The following is a 27911-nucleotide window of genomic DNA, read 5'->3' on the forward strand; positions in this document are numbered from 1 at the left end:
ATCCGGATTGAAAATGCTTAAACCAAATTTGTGCTACTCTCACAGACACTGCACTAGGTCCATAAACATCGCAAATTTTTTTTGCGGCTTGCGTTGCATTTTTTACCTTTTGTTGTAGTAAAATTTTAAAATGCATCGACTTTCTTCATTAGATTCACTCATCATGACAGTACGAATAATAAATAAAAATCAGACATTTTCAAATTTCAAAATTTTAATGATACCAAAACCAGTCACGTACAAATATTATATATAGCCAAAGAGATTTCATTACAAGTTCATACATACTATAATGCGAAAATACGTTTTCCCCAAAATAATAATAAGGACCATTGTTCTTTATATTTCAACAAATAAGTCGAATAAACGTGGTACGTACGATTTATTACATAGGTTTTTTTTAGAAAATATTTAAAAATTAAAAATTTCTAAAAATTATTAAAAAATTATATAGAAAAAATACGATGAGCGCAAACTCAAAAACTTTAAATAAGGCATGCACAAAATAAAACAAAGGAAAAAGATCAGAAAGAACTTATATTAATTAACAGTTCTTTGAACTACAGGTCAACGTTCTTAAGCTAAGATTCGAAAAAAAAAATACAACAAAATAAATTACTCTTTAGGTAATAAAGATGTAGTTGAAATATTTAATGAGGCAATAAGTAAAGGAATTATTTTGGTTGAAAATATTACTACGCTGCAACGTAATTGGTATTAAATCAGGGAATTTATTGAAAAATCACTGAATTGTAAAATCATTGTGAATATCACAGTACTATGTTTTTTGCCCACGTAACTGATAATAGCCTGAAGGATTTGCCTTCGGTAGTGGGTGATCTTACGGGACTTTGCATGAGAAAGGTTGCTAACATCTGTTCTAAAAAGCGCAATGTCTTGCTGGATCTACCATCGGATCGGAATAGAGACCCCCTGAGAAAATTCGGCGAGAAACAATGAACAAACACCATTTCTAAAACTATACATATAAAATGACTACCTAATACCATAGACGGCTGGCTCTCTGACCCTTCAAGCTGGAACGCATATGGCAAAAGCTTCGCGACATCCCTTGGTCTGATATCAAATTTCTTAATACCACTATCAACTGCATAATAAGAATGTTTCTGAAGAATTTATATTTTAATCATATTAACGGTGTCCGAGAATTGAAGAAAATACAATGAACGTATTAATTCAAAAGAACATTATGAGGCATAAAGCTGAAAAACGTTACGTGGCTATATAAGCAACGTCGGCTCCATTTAAAATCGTTCGTACCAGAGATACTTTCATATCTAATTAAGTTCTGGACTTGGGTGCGCGGCTCTGAAAAGATGACCACTGTGAACTTTAAATTAATTTTAACAATTTCACTACTGATTTCAAATGTATTTGGTGAGTGGTTTTAATTTTGGCACATAAACATTTACTTATTCACTTTAATCATCGGAAAGCTATCACATAATTTGAACCGTTTCATAAGGTATTACTTTAAATGAGGTTTTTTTTTCTAGTTGTTTTCTTGTGAATTTTTTTTAATGAACGCCGCCTTTTCTGTTAGATCCTTTGAGAATCCACATGTTGAAGTCTGTCACTATCGGTTTTTAAAGCGCTTTCTGAAACTATCAGCTAATGCTAACGCAAAATATAGCTAGTTTTTTAGATTATGTCTGTACGTCGTCTATCTATCAGTTAATCATAAATCGATTAAATCGAAAATCAATTAAATAAATGAACTATCGTGTCTTTATTAATATAAAATAGAGACGGAATAATGAACTCTATAATACTTAGTCTGGCCATAAAGACTGTTACAATTAAAAATAAACAAAATATTACATTTGAATTTGGAATCTGTCATTTTTATATGATTGCTCATTGAGTTTTCTCATTTTGGTGCCAATACATTGTACAATATTTTGCGATATTAAAATGGAGTGGGGTGATAAAGAGAACCGAATCGCTGTGATTTCATTACACAAAGTAGGTATGGAGCCAAATGCAATTTTTAAAACTCTCCATACGCTTGGCATTAGTAAAATATTAGTGGAGTTATTGCAAGCGTTTAAACTACACACAAATATATTTGATTTCTTTATTTATCCGCAATTTGCAATAACTTTACTAACATAGCTCGTTTTACATTTTCAAGTTAGTATTTTTCGTACAGTTTAATATATTTTTTGTTTCATTCAATAATAATAATATATTTTATTTCCGCCATAAATCAATTCCAATTAGGATGCATGTCCTAACTAAATTATATTTTTGGCTAGTTTTTATCTTTAATTATGGAATAAATTTATTCCTTTTTTCATTGTGGACTGCATAATTATCCTATGTCAATAAATGGAAAAAGGCATAAAAAGCTTTTTAATAATAGAAAGCTGAAGAGTTTGTTTGTTTGAACGCGCTAATCTCAGGAACTACTGATCCGATTTGAAAAATTTGTTCAGTGTGTGTTAGATAGCCCGTTTATTGAGGAAGGCTATAGGCTATATAACATCACGGTAAGACCAATACAAGCACCAATAAAGAATGTTTCAAAATAGGGGTTTAAATGGCTCCTGATATTCTATAATTCAAAAATATTTTCACTTTCTACGTAAATGAAGTGGACGGTAAAATTTTGCGTTATACCAAAGTAACTATTCCACGCTTACGGAGTCGCGGGCAAAAGCTAGTGTAGGGACACAGCTTAGCAGCGTATGCAGTTTTGTATATCGCTTGCATTTGGTCAGTCGTATATAGCCCACCCGACACGACAGACACTTGTGAATATACGGAGTTAAATTGTAATCAACTTGTTTTATTAATAAAGGGCAGTTAACACCCTTTACTCATTGAATATTGCAGAAGATTGCACAAAGTGGGAATGAGTTGCTCACTCCGGGCATTTCAATATTGTAATAATTGTTAAGTTACTATACTCATGTAAAAATGAATATTTAAAAAAAATCTAATATTAAAAAATTATCTAATATTAAAAAAAAAAAGTGCCCGCTGAGTTTCTTGCCAATTCTTCTCAGGACGGAGGCTAGTTCTTGCGAATTGGCGGTAGTTCTTTTGACGTTCAACAAGTATGTACTTTCATTTATGTTGAATTTTTTTTTTGATTTGATTTGATTTGCATAAGCAACCGTATACTAGTTATAAATAATTATACATACATACATTCGAAAATATGTTACTCCTTCTACATTCGGATAAAAACGATTACACCGTGTATTTTAATTTGTTTTCAGCGTTCGAACGCGTTCCTTGCGACTTAAGCGATGTGGTGTGCACAACGCAAGCTTCCATCAATGTATACCACAATATAGTTAATGGGAAACCAGAATTCGCAATAGATCGTAACGATCCTCTGCATCGGGACTCAATACAATCAATCTCGCAACGCCTGAACTATACGTTAACAAATGCATATTTGTACGGATTGAAGCATTGTACTATTCATCAACTGAAGTGAGTATAGACCAGTTTTCTTAGTATAGATATTATACGTGAAGCAAAAACTTTGTACCCTTTTTTACGAAAATTACGTACTACCATGTATTTGATACACGAATGCATAATATATACTCTTTTCTTTATTGTTAAAGTCTGTGGTCAAATTGAGAATAGATCAATATTGTTTGTCTTTAATGTTATTTGTATATAGTGTGTAGCCTCGGCGAAATCCGTGATTAAAGAAGTAAAGGCTGACAATAGAACCATAGTAATGTTCAAATTTATAATTTAAATTAATAATTATGGTCGTATTTTGACTACTAGGCGACCACGAGTTAGTATAGATGGGCAAAGGAATTGATAATATTGTGATGTCATCAACTTTGGAACAATATGAGAACGAAACTATTTTATTGCCGTATCAGTAGACGAGCTAGTTACCTAAAGTATACCTATGTGTTGTTAATAGAAATGTTACAAAGTGAAAGCCTCTACTTCCCTTGGTACTTCAGGTCAGGCTCAAGCCTCAAGCTTCAATTGTATTGTCCAATGGCTCTTTTACCATTCAAATCAAAACAGATCAGACAACATCACTTGTACCATCCATAAGTAGATAGTGATAGTAAGGATCAAACAATCGTATTTAAAGTGTCCTCTAAATTAATTTCATTGGGAAATTGATTGATGATACAATAAGAACGTTCATTAAAGTTCCTGCTACGTTCCTTAGATCGACCTTATTTGGGGTTTCATACTGGTAATGCTTATACTTTCTTTTATAGCCCGTATGCTATAGGAGCGGTTCAAATATAGCGTTCAAATAGACTTCTCTAATCTAAGACCATGCTTTCAGAAACTATAGGCAATTTTTTTTTCGAGACTTGAAGAATACTTACCTTCAAAATATTTGGAGTGAGTAGTGAGAAAGAAGTGGGAAAAATTATTTGACGTACACTAATAACGTTAACCAAACATTATCTGATTCTATCTGTACTAATATATAAATCTACAGTGGTTTTTACGGATGTCCCGTTAAAGCTACTGAACCATGCATCCGATTGACTTGAAACTTGGTTTTCATGTAGAAAATACATGTACTTAATGGATAGGCTAATATTTAAATGAGTGTTGGACTCCCTAATAATAATGACAATAAATAATAATGTTAATTTTAAATGTCCAGCGAAGCGGGGGAGTACGGCTAGTTAATAATAATAAAATTAAAAAAACAAATGCGATTATGCCGTGAAATTAGCTTAAATTTTGTCTATTAATTTCGAAAACGAAAGAAAATTTATAAAGACCTTTGTGTGGGTTTTTTTTCAGATTTAACATGAACGAATTAACATGGGAATTTTACTTGACATGCCCTCGTCTCATTCTGGAAGCTGACTATGATATTAAAGGTGAAATAATGTCACTCAATATAGACGGAAACGGACCTTGCAGAATTGTTTATGGTAATTTTATTTTGACTTTTTAATTTACCACATATTCTTCCTTGTTTAATGGAACGACAATGATGTAACATCTACGAATAAATAATAAGTTATTTATTCGTAGTGTAACATGTTGAATTATCACGTTCCGGCTATTTTGATATCGAAATAAATCACTTTACACATGAGATATCTATATCTATCTATAACTTTTTTTCGGCCCGGGGTCGAACCTCCTGCGAGGCTCCCGCGCCTAGAGGGCGCGCGCGGTATGCGGGACTTGACGATCTGCAGATGTTGGGAGCAGACCGCAAGCCCAAGGATCTTTTAGGGCCCTGCCGCATTAAACGACTCCACTGCACTCTTAAATCCGACATCCAATCTCCGTCCGGGTTCAGAACCCGGTCAGAGTAGGGGGGCTCCCGCGGTCAATACTACAAAGAGATTCAAGGGGCCACCCCGAGTACATCCGACCGACGGGTCCTCGAGGCGATAGTCGACGACCAACGACGCCGGTCTCCGCGTTAAGGCCGCCGTACTAGGCTGCCCGGTGATACCGTTGGTATTCCGGGACACCCTGCTGGGTCAAAACCAGTCTGCCAGGTCGGAACGCGATACAACGCCGACCGAGACAAATATCCGATCCTCACCAAACTCTCGTGATTATAAATCGCTGTCCACTTGAGATGTAAATGTAGCTCGATATATGTGTTTTCAGGGCGATGCAGCGGTGTTCAAATCCCGCAGGCGGGTACCAATTCTTCTAATGAAATGTACTCAACAAATGTTCACGATTAACTTCCACGGAGAAGGAATAACATCGTGTAATAAAAATCAAGCCCGCAAATTTATAATTTGCATAATTCCTGTTGGTAGGACCTCTTGTGAGTCCACACGGGTAGGTACCACTACTTTGCCTATTTCTGCCGTGACGCAGTATGCGTTTCGGTTTCAAGGGTGGGGCAGCCGTTGTACTATACTGAGACCTCAGAACTCATATCTCAAGGTGGGCATTTATGTTGGAGATGTCTATGGGTCCGGTAATCACTCAACACCAGGTGGGCTGTAAGCTCGTCCACCCATCTATGCAATAAAAAAACTGCCCATAGACGGCTCTAAAGATTTCTAAGTGCATTTCAGATAACTACATAATCGGGTTAACTGGAGGGATGCAGCTCTACAATGGCCCAAACGAGAACACTTACATACATGTAACAGAGTTTAAAATGAGTTATTTGGATGTAAGAGGACTCGCCACATATCAATTCAACAATTTGTACAATTCAGATCCTGAACGAGGTTAGTATATTTTATACGTCACTAGTATTATTAACAGATAAGCAGATAAGCAGCCGTATTGACTATACTGAGACCTTAGAACTTATATCTCAAGGTGTGTGGCGCATTTACGTTGTAGATGTCTATGGGCTCCAGTAACCACTTAACATCAGGTGGGCTGTGAGCTCGTCCACACACCTAAGCAATAAAAAAAAAAGGTAGGTCGATTATTACATGTGTATTCGTTAATGAAAATTTCATAAGCACCATGTCATATCGTGTTAGCATTCTGAGAAAGCCTGCTACAAACATGTTCGAACATTACAACTATCACCTACAATAAAAACAGACTAAATAAATGGAATAGTGTGAAAAAGAAATGATAATAAATCATGAAAATTATGGAGGAAAATCCTCATCATTATATAAACTGACAGCGTGTAGTGTTGAACCAAACGATTCGTTGTGAATAAAAATAATAAAATGGTTACTATCGCTCATGGATCTACAAAAATTATGGCATAGCATGGCCAGATCTAAAAAGATTAATATAGTGACAATAGCGGCATAGACACATCACCATGTGATGTGACGTCGTGACGTATTTCAAAAGGAAGCATTCCGAACACTGATTCAATTTATTTTGTACAGGGAAATTATATCAAAGTACTCGCATAAGGGACTATGTAGAATAAGTGATATTTAATTGACAATAAAGTTTGAGGTCAAGCCGTCATGCAACCTTCTGGATAGAGCAGCTTTGTGGTTTCCAATACGCTCGACCACTAGCAAAGCTCTTTTCCGTATATTCTTATTTATGGCAAATGTTGGTCTTTAATTACTAGAGTATACTGTGGGTAAGCTCTAGAGTATCACAACCCTATTTATATGACGACACAGTCTCTTTCCGCTTCGAAAATTAGGAGCATCTAAGGATACTTCGAAGTCGATCCTCTTTTTTTTTCTCCTTCCTAAGCTGATAGCCTTGAGAGGCTATGTCAGCGTAAGAGCTCACGGGGCTCAAACCGGGAGTGTTGCTAACACTGGCCCTAGCAAGAGCAGTACTTCGCTGAATCTACCACTGAATCGGAAACGCCACCCACTGAGAAGATCCGGCGAGAAACTCAGTGGGCTGTATCTATAGGTTAGTTTACTCACCGAACCCCTCGTCGCAAGTGACGGGTTCGGCGACGACGGTGACCGGTGGACGATCCTCAATCTTTACTTCAAGTGCTGTATACTGTATATAACAGTAAGCAGCAACTTAGATGTGCTTCTGGAATTGCTGAAGAATAACAGTAGCACTACCACCAGATCGGCTGCATGCTCGTTTGCCTTCTAAGGCCAATAAAAATGTAGAAATAAAAGTGGGTATTTGAAATCGTGTTAAATTAATGCTCAAAAATAATCACATAAAATTGTTCTTTGACAGTATTAAATTTTAAATTACTTATTCGTCTACCATCTTCTCCTAAAATAATAACCTTGTTCCAGCATTTATCATGAGTAATCTTCTCAACGCGAACTGGCAGAGAGTGACCGCAGCAACACAAGAGCCGGCAATGTATGCGGTATTCGAAAAGTTCATCGAAAGCGTCAATAAATACTTAAAGCACGTGCCCGTAAAACAGCTGTTTGCTAGAACAGTCCTTTGATATTCATCATTGCCACCTGTCCTGTGTACAAACATCATAACTACACAAAAAAGAACATAGATTTGTCAATTAAGATTAATAGTATCGGAAAATAAATCTATCAAAAAATCAATTTTTTTATTTTGAAACCCCTTTTTCACGTTTTTTCCATCGCAATAAGATTCTGGGTGTTAAATCTCACCAACAAATAACAATAATTTAAAGAAATAGTACATATATATGTAAAAACGTACCTAATCTAATTTAACATGTGCTCTCGAACAACCATCATTTTGAAAACATAACCTCGTGTAACTAGTAATCTTTGGTAAATTTGCTGAATAGCTCGTACTAGGGGATCTTGTGAACCAATTCAGGATAGTTTACGCTGCTATTATGTCAATTTTTGCTGCGGAACAATCATAAGCTTCTTCATCAGTCATTAGCAGTCATAACGCTCTTATGACTTCTAACGACTAAGACTTTTTGGTTTTTATTATGATTATTGATTTTGTTTTAGTCCGAGATTGTAGTATTATTTTTATTTAATTCTAGTATAAATGAAATGTTAATGAGTGTAATATGGATGCAAAATCTGAAGTAAATGAAATAAATAAATTAAATAAATAAGCCTCTTATATGTTAGTCTTGATTTCGACACTGTGAAACGTAAGGCGTCCTACAATCACTTTACACGAAGAGTACCGGCGCTTCTTCACCTATCAAGTACGAAAAATAAACGTATTCGTATTTTTTATATGTAAATTTTGTTTTTCTCAACATCACACGTACATATACTGATAATTAAAATTTTAAGCTTGTTATTTCATTCGAAAAATGAAACAAAAAACTAGGAACGGAAATGAAATAGTTGGCTCGCTCATAATTCTATCTAATATGAATCATTGTAATTATTATTTACATTAAAAACTGATATAGGTATCTAAAAATGTGTAACAAGATTACCTTATTGCATCGCCGCGATGTGACTCTTAGCGCTCCCTTTTTTTTGTTTTTTTTTTTGAGATAGTAGTATCAATGTTAGCCCGAAGGTTTCTCCAGCTCCACTAGGACCGGTGTGTGAGCACGGGTTCAACCAGAAGACACCATTATCTACAGCATCCGAGCTCGATTCCCAACCGAATCCAAACTCTTTCCTAAAGCACCTATTAATCACGCCTTGCCTTTACCAGATATGCTTTTCTATTTTCTGCCTCAATTTGCCCGATTTTCAACTTTCTCAAGCTCAAAGCTGTTCATCTCATATACGACGATATCATGCAAAGACTTTAATACGAGTGAGTTGTATATGCTAAATATATATTTGCTTATACAAATAACACGAATGCATCTGTTTTTATTTCGTATGCGTCTTCGATATTTTTGCCTGGCAATCTGAGTTCCTCAGTAGCGTATCGTGGTTATATTGTGTTTAAATTATTTAATATTACCCTAAATCCAGGGCAGATCAGCTCGCAGTATACATGGCTTAGTGAAGAAAATGAAAGCCAAGATCTTCACAGTAGCTTGCGATTCCGTGCCAGGCGTAGATTCAGCGAATCACTGCTTTTATTATGGTAAGATTTTTTTTTTTTTTTTTTTTTTTTTATTGCTTAGATGGGTGGACGAGCTCACAGCCCACCTGATGTTAAGTGGTTACTGGAGCCCATAGACATCCACAACGTAAATGCGCCACCCACCTTGAGATACAAGTTCTAAGGTCTCAAGTATAGTAACGACGGCTGCCCCACCCTTCAAACCGAAACGCATTACTGCTTCACGGCAGAAATAGGCAGGGTGGTGGTACCCACCCGCGCGGACTCACAAGAGGTCCTACCACCAGTAACCACAAGATATTGCATGATGTACTCATGCTCCAGTCAAGATGTTTTTATTGCTTAGCGGAGCTCCAGCGGCATGGGTCGGGTAGGGCCGCCGTACCGTGGAAACCGACGTTGTTGGTCGTCGACTATCGCCTCGACGACCCGTCGGTCGGGCGTCCTCGGGGTGGCGCCGCGTGTCTGGTTGTAGTGTTGACCGCGGGAACCCCCCTACTCTGACCGGGCTGTGACTCCGGGCGGAGATCAGACGTCGGGTGTAAGAATGCAGGGGATTCGTTTAGTGCGGTAGGGCTCTGAAATTCCCTGGGCCGCGGTCTGCTCCCAACACCTGCAGATCGTCAAGTCCCACATACCCCGCGCGCCCCCTAGGCGCAGGGATCTCGAAGGAGGTTCGGTTCCAGTCCGAAAAAAAATACATTTTGTGTCAAGGCAACATCGTATAGACATTTAAGCGAGCATTCAGCTAGACCGCGATTACCGGATATCTTTCACAAAGATCCTATCCTATCCTCCTACCGCTGTAGTATTAACTTGAAAGCATGCATGTATTTATTACAGACAGTGGCGTGGTCATAAAGGGTGGGACAATACACACGCTAAAGTAATCGCAGAAATTCAAGCTTCGATGTCTACACTACCTACCATTTAACACTGGATCAGTCGTTACTTCTTCTGCCAATCTAAGGGAAAAACACAAAGCCATACATTATCTTAAACCTTATTCAGATTTTCTAGGCATATTTTTAAACATTTTAAATCATTCTTAAATAAAATAAACTTCGTTATAAGAGGAAGACTTTATATTAGCACCTATTTTGTTTAAGACAGTCTATTAATTAGTGGCTAAAACCATAAAAAGTTATTAACGTATTTATTATAACGTATTATATAATTTCTGAATATTTATATTAATTAGGAGCTTTGACGTCAATTGTTTTGTTTAAAACTACCTATTGTTTTATACTATAGAAATTATCAGAATATTATCTATAAGATTTTTTTGATTTCACCAACCATAAAACATATCAATACAACATGATAATATTCATTTTCCTTTATGGAAAAAGCGCTTTTCAGAGCTCAGGGCTGACTTGATGGTAAGCGATAAGAGGAGAGAAAGCATAGACTTCACAATACGCTCCCAAAAGGCTGTCCTTTGAACCAGAACGCGTAACTTTTTTTTTATAGCTTAGATGGGTGGACCAACTCACAGCCCACCTGGTTTTAACGAGAGCACCTGGTGTTAACTCTTAATAGCAAGAGTGCTGCAAGAGTCGCCTTTCGGCTTTCGCTGAATGATCCAATGCACGGATAGCTAACATGAAACTCGTTATTTTCACTGCGGAGGTGAGTCTTGTCAGTTCGCACGGGTAGGTTGGTACCTACCTGGTGTGGTCACCACCCTGCCTATTTCTGCCGTGAAGCAGTAATGCTTTTCGGTTTGAAGGGTGGAGCAGCCGTTGTAACTATATTTGGGACTTTAGAAGTTATATCTCAAGGTGGGTGGCGCATTTACGTTGTAGATGTCTATGGGATCCGGTAACCACTTAAGACCAGGTGGGATGTGAGCTCGTCCACACATCTATGCAATAAAAAAAACCGCACTACCGCTTTGACCACGACCACTCTGCCAAGAGTGCCATATGACTGAGAAGAATCGCATAGACACAACAGCGTGAATGTCATAAGCCACCTTGAAGGCTGAATGATACTAATGATACTGCTATCAAACCGGAATGGATTATTTCTCGCCGACGGAAACTGGCAGAAGGGTATGTATTCATGTATGCGGACTTGCAGCATTTACAATGATCACTAAGTTAGAAAATCAACGTAAAAAAACTAGCAAAATTGAAGTAGTTAACAGAATATTGAAATGTCAACGAATATCACCTTAGTAATCCGTGATCACGAAAGCTGCAAAATATTTGAGACGTAGAAATTACTATAATGACAGGACAATTCTTATTGTTATCTATTTATTTATTTAATATATTTTGTACACACAGCTGTTAGAAAAAACACGACAATAAGGGTACAGAGTACAAGGGCACTACTTATTTCATGTGGAAATCTCTTCCAGTAGGCCCGCAAAAGGAAAGAAGAATTAGGAACACAAACCTAGTGCATACAGTAAACATTACATATAATAATATATACATATTACAAGGTACAAAATAATGTATATATGTATATAGAAATACACCCCCCCCCCCACACACACACACATATACTTACTTTATATTATAATACATTACACAAATATATATATTTTTATTTAAGATGGTAAGGATAAATAGTGTTATTTTTCTTATTTATTTATTGTTAACATAGAAGTAGAAACACAATTATAATTTGCATAATATGTGCTTGAACTAGGTGATAAAACCTGTATCTCAAGCAGCGGTGAAGCAATTGCAATGACAGAAAGAGATAAAAGTTTTAATTATGTTCATGATTCGCGAATATCTGAGAAAATACAAGTATCTAATCTTTTTTGCCACGTACCATCCGGCTATGGAATGAGCTCCCCTCCACGGTGTTTCCCGAGCGCTATGACATGTCCTTCTTTAAAAGAGGCTTGTGGAGAGTATTAAGCGGTAGGCAGCGGCTTGGCTCTGCCCCTGGCATTGCTGAAGTCCATGGGCGTCGGTAACCACTCACCATCAGGTGGGCCGTATGCTCGTCTGCCTACAAGGGCAATAAAAAAATAATCTAAGGTTCTTCATATAGTTTTACTCGTCATTGAATAATCATGCCCACACGTTCTACCATAAAGCAGATAAAGAATGGAGCATTCCGAATTTACCGCAAGCCGTCTGTGAAGGTACGGTTCAATGCTGCCATCATACTTATCCGTGCCTCTCGTTTCAAAATTAACTATTCTAAAATAAACCTTATTTCTTTTTCCTCTAATAACAATGTATTATCTAATTAATGAGATAATACACTATCGACACTTCCTAGCGGTTATAATGCGAAACTAGTTTTATTATTATATATACCGGCATAAATATTAACATAATTTATAATGATAATCTAATGAATATGAAAATAAGTAGTCAACTCGAGAGCTAGTGATAATTTCCTGTGACATTCAGAACTCATGTCTAAAGCTAGGCGGCTGTATTTACGTGTTTGATGTCTGTGGGCTCCTCCGGTAACCTTTTAACACCTGATAGGCTATGGAGCTCATGAGCTCATTTACCTATCTAAGTAATAAAAAGAAAATAAAAAAAAAAAACTGCGACAAACTGTCTCGATAGGTAGTACACTCCTGGTTTTTTTTTCGGGCCGGGACCCGAACCTCCTGCGAGGTCCCCGCGCCTAGGGAGCGCGCGGGGTATGTGGGACTTGATAATCTGCAGGTGTTGGAAGCAGACGGCGGGCCCAAGGAATTTTAGGGCCCACCCACTAAAGGACTCCCCTGCACTCTTACACCCGATCTCCGATCTCCGCCTGGGGTCAGAACCCGGTCAGAGCAAGGGTTTCCCGCGGTCAATACCAGAACCAGACTCGCGACACCACCCCAAGGACGCCCGATCGACGGGTCGTCGAGGCGATAGTCGACGACCAGCGACGCTGTCTCCGGGTAAGGCGGCCCTACCAGGCCGCCCAGACGATACCGCTAGTTTTCCGGGATACCTTGCCGGGTCGGAACGCGATACATCGTCGACCGGAAAATGTTAACCCAACTCAATTAACAATGTTAATCTAAAGAATTATGTAGACACTAAATCAAGGGGAAATCTGAGCTTACAAGATCAGGGCTATATGGTAAGCGTATTAACATTTCTCAACAAGCTCTTTGGATATTTGCTGAGGTTGTAGTCAGTCTGACGTTAACATCATGAAGAAACCACACCTCTTCTGTTAATCGACACAACAATTCTCAATACAAAAAACTATTTTGTGGCAAACCTTGGTTCTTGAACTATTTCATAATTACTAAAAAGCTAATTTTACGATATTATTCCTTCGAAGTGGAAATCGCTCGTAAGCATTTAATATGTTTGATACATATTTTCTTGGAAACATCTTTTTATTCAGAGTCGTATCGTTTGTTCGTATACCGGTCGTCTGTGGCCGTTTAAGAAAGATCAGTCCGAAAACCTCATCTAGAGGACTTTCATCAGTATTAAATATCCTACTGCTGAAACAATGAAATCTAAACTTAGCTAAATTGTTGAATATGCCACGGCGAAAAATATGTAGATTTTGACCTTACAGGTTTTTTTTGTAAGAAATTCGTTGTAAATTACAAGTTAATCAACACATACACATATAAAGAAGAAACCACTTGAAGAGTACACATATTCCGCTCTGCGATCAGCACGAAGCAACACAATGCTAAAGTTAACATTATTCACCATATTTAGTGCTATTTTTTGTGCCGAAACTTGTTACGGTGAGTTTTTAGATCGACTTTATGACTTTGAGAGTAGTAAATAAAAACAAATAAAGTAACATTGAATCGGATGGTGGCGCGACTATCTTTTCGCTAAATCTAATTGGATAATGTTTTTACTCGTACCTTTTATTGCTCACAAAAAAAACGCAGTTTTTTTTATTTTATTTTTGGAAATTAGTATCATTCGAATTAAATAATTTTGAACAGAATATAAAAATATTTTGGTATTTTTCAATTTATACTATGTATCATAGTTGAAGTAATTTCAATAACAATCAACTTTTATGTATTTTATCTTACTTTTTATTATTTTCTATTACCTGGTCTATTCTTTATTGGCCACTTATACCTTTAACATATAGAAAAATCTTTACTGCAATTTTTATTAGCCCCAAAACCATATTATGAAAAACTTATTATCTAGAATCCTATTACCCTCTGCATGTTCTACGTTAACTATTTTTGGAATAGTAATTATGTAGTTTGGTTTCTGCAAAAAATCTATAATAGTTAGTAGTGTTTATCAAAACTGTCTCAAAGTCCTCGGATATCGCATTTAGATAATTTTAAAAATATCAAAGAAACCCGTAGGTTGATGAAAAATGATAAATACATTAATCACATATTCGATATACCTAATGCAGGAAAATCTAAAGAATCTCTCATAAGGAAACAGAAATAATAAATATTATAAACAATCCAGATAAATCTATACATATAAATAAAATTGAAGTGTCTGTTTGTAATATTAAAATAACCGCTTTTTACTACATGCATATGAATATATATACGGTACATACACCAAAATAACATTTTTTACAATTTTTGTCTGTCTGTCTGTTTGTTCCGGCTAATCTCTGGAACGGCTGGACCGATTTTGACGGGACTTTCACTGATAAGTAGCTGATGATATAAGGAGTAACATAGGCTTTAGACTAGCTTCGCCTCACGGTGTCACCTGCGGTACGACAATAGCCGCAGATAACATCGCGTGACTCAGCTAGTATACAATATAAATAGTAAGATAAGCGGCTGCATACAAAACCAGTTCTATTTTAATTTGTTGCTGTAAGACGACTTTGCCAGAAATGCCGCGAATGAAAATGAAATTAACTGTTGGATTCAATAATCAAATCAATTATATCTAGTATATCTAATGCTCAGAAGGACGTATCTCACTTTGAGATGAAGTTAAAAATTCAATCCCATTATGCATTTTAACATGGTGATCCACAACAGAACCTAAACTTCGTGGTAGAATTAGGCAGTTCAATAATGTCATGATACAGGAAATGAATTACTTGGATTGTGATACGTGTGGCGGGAGCCATCATAGATTACAAGATTTTTGGCAGAAGCCTTAATCTCGCTAACAACATTTCCAAAATAAACTTGCAAATATACAAATTCCGGACAACAATATTTGGACCGTCAGTCTACTGAACAATCTTAACCTCTGAGAGGAAGATCTTCCCATCATCACTCTCAAATACAAATGAAGACACCTTAAAATTTTATATAATTTAAATTTTATGTTGACCTGATTCCAGGCCTCGACATAAAAAAATGTAAAGAGGAGGATATCAAATGCATCACAGCGAATTCGCAAGCCCTTTATGATTTGACAATTAAAGGTGATCCCAATTTGGAAATAGAGCCTGCAGATCCCATTTATCATAATTCGATTGATGGGAATCTTTCTATAATCAAATACACCCTAACAAACACTTCAATTACGGGATACAAGAAATGTAAACTGAACTATGCTCAGTAAGTATATTTTGTTAGCAAACATTTTTTTTTTTGGATGACTCGCGGGTATTGATGGCTTTTTTTTTTTTTTTTCTACCTAAGCTGATAGCCTTGAGAGGCTATATCAACGTCGCCTTAACTAGTAGGTGAGCTCACGGGGCTCAAACCAGAGAAGCAGAGTATTGCTAACACTTACCCTAGCAAGAGCAGTGCTTCGCAGAATCTACCACCGAATCGGAAACGCGACCCACTGAGAAGATCCAGCGAGAAACTCAGTGGGCTGTGTCTATGGGTTAATTCGCTCGTCGAGCCCTTCGTCGCAAGCTACGGGTTCGACGAGGACGGTGACCGGTGCTTGTGGTGCCTAAAAGCACCGTTAATGGATAGTGGCTAGTGGATATGGCTTTTCACGATTTGATATAATGTATATAGGCTGTGGGACTTTGAATGAATTTAACATAATTATTTCAGCAGCACATTGTAATGTTAATTTATTACAAAAAATATTATTCTTACAGGTTGTCTTTGGCAAAATCTTTTCTGGAATTCAACTTACTTTGTCCGGAAATCCAAGTACATGGCTTGTACGAAATCGATGGTAGACTTGTTGTTTTACCAGTGCAAGGCAAAGGAGACTTTAAGCTTGATGCCAGTATGTATAATTCAACAGATAGCTACTCCAGTTTTTTTCTGCAAAATGTAAAGTTGGATTGGAAGTAAAATGTTACGTTGGCCCTTGGTGATAAGCCGGTGCTAGTCTATGGGCACAATATAAAAACCCACCTTGAAATATGTGATCCAAGCTACATACGTACATTTTGGTCATTATATCAAACTTTCACTTTTATTTTAAGACAATTGTCATCCCAAATTTCATCCCATTTTGAAGTCATCGTGGTCTAAACAACAAGACGTGCCGTGCATTCGTATATAGATATAGCGATGCATCGGTGTTCAAATCGCGCCGGCAGGTACCAATTTTTCCAATGAAATACGTACTTAAGAAATGTTCAGGATTGACTTCCACGATTTTTTTTTTTTTTTTTATTGCTTAGATTTGTGGACGATCTCACAGCCCACCTGGTGTTAAGTGGTTACAGGAGCCCATAGACATCTACAACATAAATGCGCCACACACCTTAAGATACAGTTCTAAGTTCTCAGTATAGTCACAACGGCTGCCCCACCCTTCAAACCGAAACGCATTACTGCTTCACGGCAGAAATAGGCGGGGCGGTGGTACCTACCCGTGCGGACTCACAAGAGGTCCTACCACCAGTAAGGAAGGAATAACATCGTGTAATAAAAATCAAACCCGCAAAAATTATGATTTGAGTAATTACTGGTGGTGGGAAGTATTGTAAGTCCGCACGGGTGGGTACCATCGCCCTGCCTATTTCTGCCGTGAAGCAGTAATGCGTTTCAATTTGAAGGGCGGGGCAGCCGATGTACTGTTAATAGTGAGACCTTACAACTCATGTCTTAAGGTGGGCATTTACGTTGTAGATGTCTATAGGCTTAAAAAAATCAACAGACCACATTCCAGATTTACGTCACTGAGCCGAAACTTCAGCTATTCTCATCTATTTTGCCACTAATTAGATATTTTGTAATGGAATAATATTAAAATCATTGTATCTTTATAAAGAAATGTTCATTTATTTCAGGACAGTACAACATCACAATACAGGGTGAAATCAAAACAATCAGTGGTAATGACGGAAAATCTTATTTTGCGGTGAAGAATTTTAATATTAACGCCGAAATTATTGACGGAATCGATTTTGATTTGACTAACCTCTTCAATGGACAAAAAGAATTAGGTAAGACTGTTAGTCTATTTAAATGTAGTTAACTAATAATTATTAAATAAAGAAATGATGTAGTGTCGTTAAAAAACAATAAAAATCGTCCTTTGTTCCACTGCTGCGTAAAAAAGTGGACCAAACATTTTCATATTTCGCACGTCTCCAAGCCATAATCCTAATATCTGTTAGTTGTGACTGCGACCTGTGTCACTGTTAGGATATTGCCTATCATCGTTCATGTCCTCGGTGAAATATATATATATGCTGAGGTATATATTCAGTCAGGCAAATCCAATCAAACTGTGTTCTCGTAATTTCACCCTCGACTCTCCACTAAAACTGGTGAGTGTCTTTTTATGATACGTATTTAGATTCGTCGTGGGCCCGTGCGGCCAGTGTACTAAATACGCGCTTTTAGATAAATTCCAATTCGATAACACATATTATATAGAACAGATTTGATTTCACAATTTCAGCGGAACCAGTCTTGCAGTTTGCACGTGAAAATTGGAAGGAAGTAACTAAAGAACTCCAGGGCCCGATCCTAAATATAGCTATCAAGCGCCTTATCAAAAACTTAAACAAGGTTTTGAAAACTGTGCCAGTCGACCAGATGCTTATATCTAATTAAAATGCAAAATAACATACAAATGTGCAGAGTTCTAAATGTGAACAAAACTAGTTTTACGACTTTATCTCTAGTGTATATTAAAATTTTTTTTAGAATATATAAGACGTGTAATGATTATCCTTGGCCACATACAGACATCTACTGCTAGACACAAGCCCCACGGTTCGCTGTAGTGAACTGCGCTGCCTACTTCCACTAGATTGCCGCGACTTTCATCATGTCGTTAATCAACTTTATCGGAGGTCTATCCAAGCTGCGTCTTCTAGTTGGCTGTCGTTTGAAAACTACTCAGCCCCAGTGATCATCTGTTCTACGAACGATATGCTCTCATTACCACGAAATCTTCAAAGTATCCAAGATTAGTTTTAAAACACATTTATTACTAATACCATTGGCTTTCACTTGGTTCATAGATTTATTTTCAAGAGAAAGCAATACGTGCTTTCATACGACTTAAAATCTTATTGCGTAACTATTCACAGTGACATTTACAAGTCATGGTTGATTTAGAAAAAACATGATAAAAATATTGTGTCTATTGTAAGTTTAAATCATTGCTTTTTTATGAACCGAAGTTCTAAAGCGTAATAAATAATAAAATGAAGCAACTTTTATTTATTTATTACTAAGTGATTATTGCATTGCGTTACATGACACCAAACCCCCCCCCTACTATCCGGTGGTAGACTCTGCGAAACACTACTCTTGCTATGGCTAGTGTTAGTAAATTTTCTCAGGTGAAGTCCGTTAGCTCGCCTACCCAACCGCGTAAAGTTGGAATAAGTCCCTAATCTATCAGTAAAAAAAGAATATATAGAATCGAAATTCAATGTCATCATGTCCTAGGTATTTTTTATGTACGAAGCTGCCAACACCAAATTATGTATTTGTAAGTTTACAGAATATGTTTTCCATGTGAAATTTAAAGAAATTCGTGTCTGGTTTGCTAGGAAAGTTTTTATTCTGTGATAATACAAATTAAAGTTTTCATTTAGTTACTAAAATTATTGGGTTTTCATCGAAGATACTTTTTTATTTACTAATTTAATTGGAAAAGATTCATTGGTCATTCATTTAGCGTTGACTATTAGCGATTATCTATGGTTTCCCACATTTCCTTCACGTGCCTTAGACGCAGAAACCTCGTAGGAGGTTAGGTAGGTTCAGCCCTCAGCCCGAGAAAGAACTCGGGATTGTTCACTTGGCTGTTGGGGACAGCTGACACATTAAGCCGTCTTCTTAGCAATATTAGGGAGCTAATTAGGTAACACGACGTTACTTTTCGAGAGTGGTGCTGATGACCGCTGTGTACCTACCTACCATATAGAGCCAGCCTCTGACCGTGACAATGGCAAAGTCAAGACTATTCGAGGCTACTGCATGATTAAGTAACAAACGTACAAACATCAAAAACATTAACATAAATACATACGTGCCTAACTACGGATTATAAGGACCATGCAAGATTATTTTATTGCCTAGATTATTGGACGAAGTCACAGCTCACCTGGTTTTGAGTGGTTACTGGAGCCCATAGGCATCTACAACGTAAATGCCGCCACCCACCTTAAGATATAAGTTCTAAGGTCTCAGTATAGTTACAACGGCCACCCTTCAAACTGAAACGCATTACTGCTTCACGGCAGAAATAGGCAGGGTGGTGGTTACCTTCCCATGCGGACTCTCACGAGGTACTACCACCAGTAATCACACAAATTATAATTTTATGAGTTAGATTTTTATTACACAATGTTATTCCTTCACCGTGGAAGTAATTCGTGAACATTTGTCAAGTACGTATTTCATTAGATAAATTGGTACCCGCTTGCGGGATTCGAGCACCGGTGCATCACTAGATACGAATGCACCGGACGTCTTACTTATCCTTTAGGCCACTTCACTTTTTTAAACTCAACCAACAGTATTATGCGTCGGTGACAACATAGTGTTCCTATAAGGATTACTACGCTTATCTTTCTTTTGAGGTTCGGAACCTTAAAAAAAAAAAAATGTTTTATAAACTTAAATTAATGATTTAAGATAATCAAAACAGTAAGATGTTTTGAGCATCGCTTTATGGTAACTTCTTTTTTATTCATTTCAGTGTCAGCTATAAATGTGGTTGTGTTCACGAAACCATAGCCAGTGAGGGCAGCACAGTGTTAGTTAAAACAACATGTATCGAATATTTTTAATATTGTTTATTTGTTTTTTAGGGACGGAAACGTTTTCAGGTGAGTTTTTTAAAAAGTCAAACATCGTTTGATAATTAGTAATGGTATATTTTCTTAATTCGCTCCCTATTTTTAATACTCTTTTATTAGCTTCATACGTATGTTATTATCTATCGTAGTCTGTAACGGGATCTTTGAACATGATTTTGACCCCCTTCAAAACGTCGGGTTATTTCGAAATTTGGAATACATATTAAGGACCGATGACAAAAAAACAGAATTAGCGATTTGTTGTTTTCCTGAAAGCCGGACTGTTTTTGCGTCAATACGCAGAAGGGAAGTTATCAGGGGCCCGAACACTTACTTGGATAAGTTACCGACTTTGATTAAGATGAAATTTTCGGAGCGGAAGCCTGAGAATCGGCTATCTCATTCAAGGGGAGCAGACGCCCAAATTCGTCATTTCTCGGATAAGCTACCGACTTAGAATAAACATCAATGACTTCTCGATTTTATTTAAATGTTGTGTTACAGTTAAATATCATTATGTCAATAATTATTATTTTGTACAGCGATTGAATTAGGCTTTGTTAATATTGTGAAAGAGCTGTTAATATTCGGGACTGGTCCCAACATTGTTTTAAGTAACGATTTTAACTATTGCCTGCCGTCATGATCAGCGTAAAATTATTAATTTATAATAAAATTATTTATTAATTAATAAAGGAGCTTAAGACAACTGTAGAGACCGTCAAGATTTTTTTACACTATTTTTAATTCAAATTTATTAAAATTTATTTTCTATTTTTAGTTGGATTTTCTATAGAAGCGTGTTTTTTTGTTTTTTTTAAAATATTATTTATTCTGATCACCATGTGATTAGCGGTGCTACCGAAGCTTGAGTTCGCGCTGATGACTACCGCCATTCTTTCTATTTCTGCCGCGAATGCAACTCATGTCTCAAGTTTGGTGGCGGCATTTACGTTGTAGATGTCTATGGACTCCGGTAACCACTTAACACCAACCCGTCCTTACTGTTTTAACCTGTTTTTCTAATGCATTTTTCTAATTTTAAACTGGTTAAAGTTTCTAATTTTAAAGTGAATGTCGATGTATACTATTTTGTCGATGGCTTTGGTAACCGTTAAATAAACCTATTACACATAAATATGTACCACAATACTGCAGCGAAACGTATCTCGATCGAACTGCGAGAGTGAAAATTAGATTTCAATATACGGTTTCACGGTAGCGACACCGTCTGTATGTTTCTGTTTTTTTTTTCCCTACCTGTTCGCTGATAGCATAAGGGGCTATTCCAGCTACGGATAAGTGAGCTAACGAGCTCAACTTGACAGAATATGCTAACACTAGCCCTGGCAACAGCAGTGCTTCGCAGAGTCTAGCACCGGATCGGAATCGCGACCCACTGAGAAGATTCGGCGAGAAACTCAGTGGGCTGTGTCTATGGGTTAGTTCACTCTTCGTCGTAATCGACGAGTTGGACGAGGACGGTGACTGGTGCTTGAGAGACTTAAAAGCACCGAGTGTGAATCCAGGGGAATAAATTAAGCTTGACCTTCAAATAAATGACAGCTTCAGAAAATTCAACAAATAATGAACTTTATTATTAAAACTAGACTAAACATTTTAGCGTTGTATATTAAAACCGGTCTTAAATTATTATTTTTTTTTTAATTAAGATACTCTGTTCATTAAATTATATTGACGTATGTACATATTACAGACATTCCTTCAGTCAAAGTCTTTGTGCGAAAAAGTACCAATCTGTACAGCCACTTCGATTAGTAACACCAGTAATTCTTACAAGAAATTGATTACCATTTTGCATATCTCGTCTCGTCACATGAGATCGATGTCTCAACTGCATTTTATATGACCATGCCAATTATAAAACCGGAACTCATACCGGTTTGCAACAGAAATTGACAGTGTAGTGGTTGGTGTCAAAACGATCCACTAATTTAACCAAATTTATCCTTTTTACGAACTTGATTTGTATTATATAATACACGATGTCGTTTGCATAGCTGTTTAAAGTGCGTATCTTTTTTTCAAAGCTGTACCTGCGTTTAAGATCTTTTGTCATTCCAGTTCCGTCTCTATCTCCGTGTAAGAAGGAAGATAATGTGTGCCTTTTGAAATTGTCTAAGGCCATTTATGCTCTGGCTGTGGTCGGAAACCCTGAACTGCAGATCGAGTCTTCGGATCCTCTTCAGCGTGACGAAATCATCGGTAACCTTGGTGTCATCAACTACAAGCTTTTTAACAACACATGCCTCGGCTACAAGCGTTGCGAAGTACTAAATTCAAAGTAAGCTTATCCTCTGTTCTACTGGAAGACGATCGTTTTAATAAATACAAGGGCAAAAAAAAAAGTCTTAAAACTAACTAAGAACTCCGGTAACCAAAAACACCTAGTGGGTCATCGTAAACTCCTTCAGAGCTTCTACGCTTCAGAAGCTCATAAAAAACACAAAGTGAATGGCACTTTAGGTTATAATATTATAGTCCTAATTGTAAATGTATGACTTCAGTCAGACTAAATAGTCAGGTTGATGCTACCATACTACGTCACTAGCTTTGCAGATTTAATTTAACAATTAATCCTTCGAACTAATCATTGATCCACTAAAATTCATTTCAAATCCTTGTTCAGATACAATTTTGAAAAATCTCATGTTGAGTTTGAACTCAGATGTCCAGAATTTTACATGGATGGAATATACGAAATTGATGGAACACTTCTTGGTGTGCCAATTCAAGGAAAAGGACCCTATTGGATTCGTTGCAGTGAGTCTTTAGATGTATTGTTAAAATCAGACCTATGTCCGAGAATTCGTTGCAAAATGAATAGTTCCGTATTCTTATAATTCACAAATAGAATGCTTAGACATGCAAGTTCAGATGAAAATTTAATAGGTAATAACTGTAAATTAAACTGTGGAAATGTGGAGAATGCAAAGAGCCTATGATGCATAGAGCCCGATATCTTTTTGCAATGATAAACCACCGTATTTACTAAAAACTGTGAAAAGTGGTGCTGGATGAGGAAGGGTTTTTTTCTTACCCTCAGATATGTCTCTACAATGCGTAGTGTACTCGAAAGTACAAGGGCCTGCCTACCCATGAGTGTATATGTCTTGAATCAGACTATTTATATTTATCATAATGAATTATATAATATTTAAAAATTAAAATGACAATTTCAGCACAACGTGGATGTTTCATTAATTCGATAATTTTGTAGATAATTTTACACTAAACGGGTTATAATATAATTAATAGCATTAGATACTTAATATCGAAAATATACCTAAATATCGAAATGAAATTTCAAATCGGAATGCCTTCTTGACACCATTAAACCCAGAATAGTAGAACCTAACCATCATTGTCATCAGCTTCACGCCCGTCTCTCCACTGTCCACCCTAGTTCTCACCGATAAAAATATTCTTCATTCTTACGTATACAACTCCTACCTGCTGATCGCTCAGAATCGACAAACTGTGTTCTACGTCAATTATACTTTGTGCATCAGACATGGCCTTTAGTAGTTTTTTTCTAATTCATTATTATGATTATTTTTTCTTGATTTTTTCTGTACGAGTTTAAAATACGTCGTTTCGCGAGATTCAGTTAATCGTGATCGTGAGAAGTAAAATATATATACTCCTGAAAATGGGACCTTAGGCTTTCTAACGCTTTCTTCTTATGTTACACAGTCTGAGTTAATTCCACACACTGTAGAACATGATATTCGCTTATTAAACAAATATAAACGTTAGTTTTATTATAATTTTCAGAGGACTACTTAGTTAATGTAGACGCCGAAACTACTAGAGTTGTCGGGGAAGATAACAAAATGCATCTTGCAATTAAAAACTTTAAAGTAAAGGCTGATTTGAGAGGAGGCATGGATCTTCAACTCGATAACCTATTTAATGGAAACAAACAATTGGGTAAGAATTTTTTTTTACATCTCGACTATTTTCGAAAAACAAAAAAGGCAAAATAGCCATAACTCTGTTGTAGCTGTAATAAAACACCTACATAATACGAACGGAAAGTGTGTCATAGTTTGATAGTGCATAATTTTATGCTTTAATATAATATAGTATCTTCAGAGACTTCAAAAGCAATTCGATGCCAAAGGTGAATTCTTCCACGAATGGCTAGTATAAAATATAGATAAGCATGAAATGTTTTCTATCTCTCTTTCAGCCGATCCTGTTAATAATTTAATAAAACTAAATTGGAGTGCTGTTGCTAAGATATTACAAGAACCGACACTCAACGACCACTTGAAGACGCTGTTCAAGAATTTCAACAAATACTTAAAACTCATACCCATTGAAAACATAATCCTTGATTAAAATATAGTTCTTGAATTCTGATATATATACCTAGTCAGGTCATAAATTCTGTCACATGTTTAATGTAAAATAATTGAAACAAGTTTATTCATTATGTAACCATTCATATACCAAAATGAACTTAACAAAACACAGATTCTTATAACACTAAAGTTTATTCAAAATGACCTCCGTGATTTTGAATACAGGCCTTCAATCTGCGCGGCCAGTCGTCTATCGCAGCACGAACGAGGTCCATGTCAATAACGGCGGCTGCCTTAATCAAGGATGTCTTGAGTGACTCCAAATTGGGATGAGGCTTTGAGCACGCCTTTTCCTCCAAGTGTTGCCATATCTTGTAATCTAACGGATTCAAATCTGGACTGGAGGAGGGCCAGTCTTCGTGCCGGATGAAGTCGATTTCACGCGCCGCCAGCCAGTCTTGTGTGCTCTTCGCTCTATGAGCTGGCGCCGAATCTTGTTGGAATACCCAGTGCCTGTTATTGAACATGGTATGACAAACAGGTTCCACAAGGTTCGTTAGGACTGTATTTTGATACACAACTGCATTCGTTTTTACACCTTTCTCACAAAAATGTACCTCTGTTAAGCCCCAATAAGAAACTCCCAACCATACCATGAGCGAGGATGGAAAATGACCTCGTTGGACACACGGAATACGGTTGCTCGCTTCTTCACTACTGTGTGCGTACACCTTATCATTTTGTTTGTTGTAGCTCTCTTCTACGGTAAAAATTTTTTCATCCGAAAAAAGAATTTCCCGATATTTTTTTCCCGCGTACCGCTTCAACAAAACGCGGCATCTCTTCAGTCTCAGGTCCATTAGACGAGCATTCAAACGATGTCCTGTTTTTCTTCGATATGCCCGAAGCCCTAAGTCTTCATTTAACACCCTTTTCACCGTGGTTCTGCTTAACCCCATCTGAAGGGCCAACAGTTTCTGCTTACGTTTGGGATTTCTTTGAATTCGCGCCTTCACAGCTTTTATCACTGCTGGAGTCCTAACAGACCGAGGGCGACCACTTTTTGACCTGTCATCTACACTAGAGTCGTCATTGTATCGTTTGATGGTACGATAAACGAATCTTTTGGTTATATTCAAATTTTTCAGTATGTTAAAAATTTGAATTGGCGCGTAACCGCAACGATGCAACGCAATAACTGCAAAACGGTCGTCTTTAAGCGTCCACTCCATATTTAAAAATGAGTAAAATTCTAAATGTATACTATTTTATTTTCATGAACAATTCGAAATTCGAATTCAATAAACTTTTTTTGGCCAGCATTTTAAAAGAAAAGTATTTACTGTGTGACAATACTTATGACCTGACTGGTTATATATATTTTTAATTAAGATTTATTTTATATTTTTTCTTCGATTATCGTGGAGTCGCACACGTAATTAAAACTAGTTTTATCGTTTAATTTAGTCTTAAGCATTCACTCACTATCAGTCATCCGTGACCACGAAAACTGTAAGAATGCTTTCTGACTTCGAATACTTTATATATAATAATTATATATTACAATAAAAAAAAACTCGAAACCAAACTGCTTAATTAGTAGTAGTAGTAGAAGTGTTATTTTATGTTGTGTAAACAAAACGGTAATTCGCTGGATGCAAGCAATGTTGGACCCATCCTTGTGGCGAGGCTTGGGGGAGGCCTATGTCCAGCAGTGGACGTCTGTCGGCTGATTAAAAAAAAAAAACGAAACGTTTTATTTAATGAACAGTGGAAAAAGCTTCGAGTTTGATTGAGTAACAGTTAATAAAGTGTTTTTGAGATTTTTATTGTGTCGTTTTCATGTTTTGTGAGATGAACCATAAGGGCCACTTTATTAGACAAATTAACACTTATACTAAAGGAATTTTTACCTTAAATAAAAGGCGACGTGTAGATTAAAGCTAGCGACATTTACAACAAAATTTTTGAGAAAGCATTTTAATCTGTTTTTTTTGTTATGAAATAATGGGCAATGTTATAGGCATATATTGAGGTTCGCGGGGATCCGCTGGATGCAGGCAGCGGAGGACCGGTCTTTGTGGCGAGGCTTGGGGGAAGCCTATGTCCAGCAGTGGACGTCCATGAGCTGATAAGTAGAAGAATAATAGGCTATAACCAACCTAATATACCTATAAACCAACCTATAATTAACCAACCTAAAACCTTATAAATGTGTGTTTATTATTGAAATCCGCTTTACAAGAATCCGAACTCATAGTCCAATTTGTACATACCAGGATACTCTTAGCAGCTGATTTAGATTGTAAATAGCGTGGCCTTTTTTTACCTAAGACACAAGAGGCTTGGTCTATTCATATTATAATAAGGATAGCGACCTCCCAAATTCCAAATATCATATTCAGGTGGCATTTTTAAAGGGAATACTTAGACAAACATACGGATAAACGATCCGCGATAATGGGATTATCGACAATCCAATATATTTTCCTACATAAAGTCAAACAGAAATAGCTGGCATTGAAAAGCCCCGGGCCATAAATGCCATAAATGGCAGCAGTATAGTAATGGTAGCAGTTTAATGCACAAATTACCCAGGTGTAAAGTACCGCTTCGTTCTATCGAGGACTTCTAGCGTTTTTGGCGCTAACTACACTTTACCCTCCAAATAATTCTGATATTAGCCATCATTCGAATATTATTAGGCACAGTATTTGACGAGCGAACTTACCCATAGACACATCCACGCGATTTCGATCCGGTGGTAGATTCTTCGAAGCACTACTCTTGCTAGGGCCAGTGTTAGCACATTCTCTCAGATTGAACCCCGTGAGCACATTTAATAGTCACAGCATAGCTAAAACAATACGCACATCTCAGCCTTACCTACGAAAATGTGTTTAAATACGTAACCAGATTATTCGAGATATTGATTATCATGCGGAGCGGATTTCTGCGTCTCCATTAAGAAAACGAGAGTAGGCAGCACCGTCTCGAGATGATACCGCACGGCATAAAGTTCACTGTATACGCCTCTAAAATTATTAAAATTCGTATTAACAAATGGGTACCCGCCAAATTAAATTTTATCCTTTTTTGACTTTTTGAAAGAGCTGTTTTTGTTTGTTG

The 27911-nt window shown here is 36.9% G+C and overlaps 3 protein-coding genes across 3 annotated transcripts; all 3 read left to right on the forward strand.

Moving 5' to 3' along the window:
• Window positions 1–1262: 1262 nt before the first annotated feature.
• Window positions 1263–7902, forward strand: LOC114247657 (uncharacterized). Its single transcript, XM_028180663.2, has 5 exons — window positions 1263–1398; window positions 3249–3468; window positions 4780–4913; window positions 6033–6191; window positions 7665–7902. The coding sequence occupies exons 1-5, from the start codon at window positions 1338–1340 to the stop codon at window positions 7823–7825; spliced, it is 735 nt and encodes a 244-aa protein (XP_028036464.2). The 5' UTR covers window positions 1263–1337; the 3' UTR covers window positions 7826–7902.
• A 6010-nt stretch (window positions 7903–13912) lies between these two features.
• On the forward strand, window positions 13913–18758 carry LOC114247660 (circadian clock-controlled protein daywake). The gene is made up of 5 exons (XM_089737206.1): window positions 13913–14053; window positions 15607–15826; window positions 16327–16460; window positions 17476–17631; window positions 18093–18758. The coding sequence occupies exons 1-5, from the start codon at window positions 13993–13995 to the stop codon at window positions 18245–18247; spliced, it is 726 nt and encodes a 241-aa protein (XP_089593332.1). The 5' UTR covers window positions 13913–13992; the 3' UTR covers window positions 18248–18758.
• Window positions 18759–20220: 1462 nt separating this feature from the next.
• On the forward strand, window positions 20221–26598 carry LOC114247656 (circadian clock-controlled protein daywake). The gene is made up of 5 exons (XM_089737207.1): window positions 20221–20481; window positions 22537–22756; window positions 23102–23235; window positions 24250–24405; window positions 24668–26598. Exons 1-5 carry the CDS (start codon window positions 20424–20426, stop codon window positions 24817–24819), a joined length of 720 nt encoding a protein of 239 aa, XP_089593333.1. The 5' UTR covers window positions 20221–20423; the 3' UTR covers window positions 24820–26598.
• Window positions 26599–27911: the final 1313 nt, after the last annotated feature.

Source organism: Bombyx mandarina, chromosome 23, assembly GCF_030267445.1.
Source record: "Bombyx mandarina strain Sakado chromosome 23, ASM3026744v2".
In the NCBI taxonomy this organism is placed as follows: domain Eukaryota; kingdom Metazoa; phylum Arthropoda; class Insecta; order Lepidoptera; family Bombycidae; genus Bombyx; species Bombyx mandarina.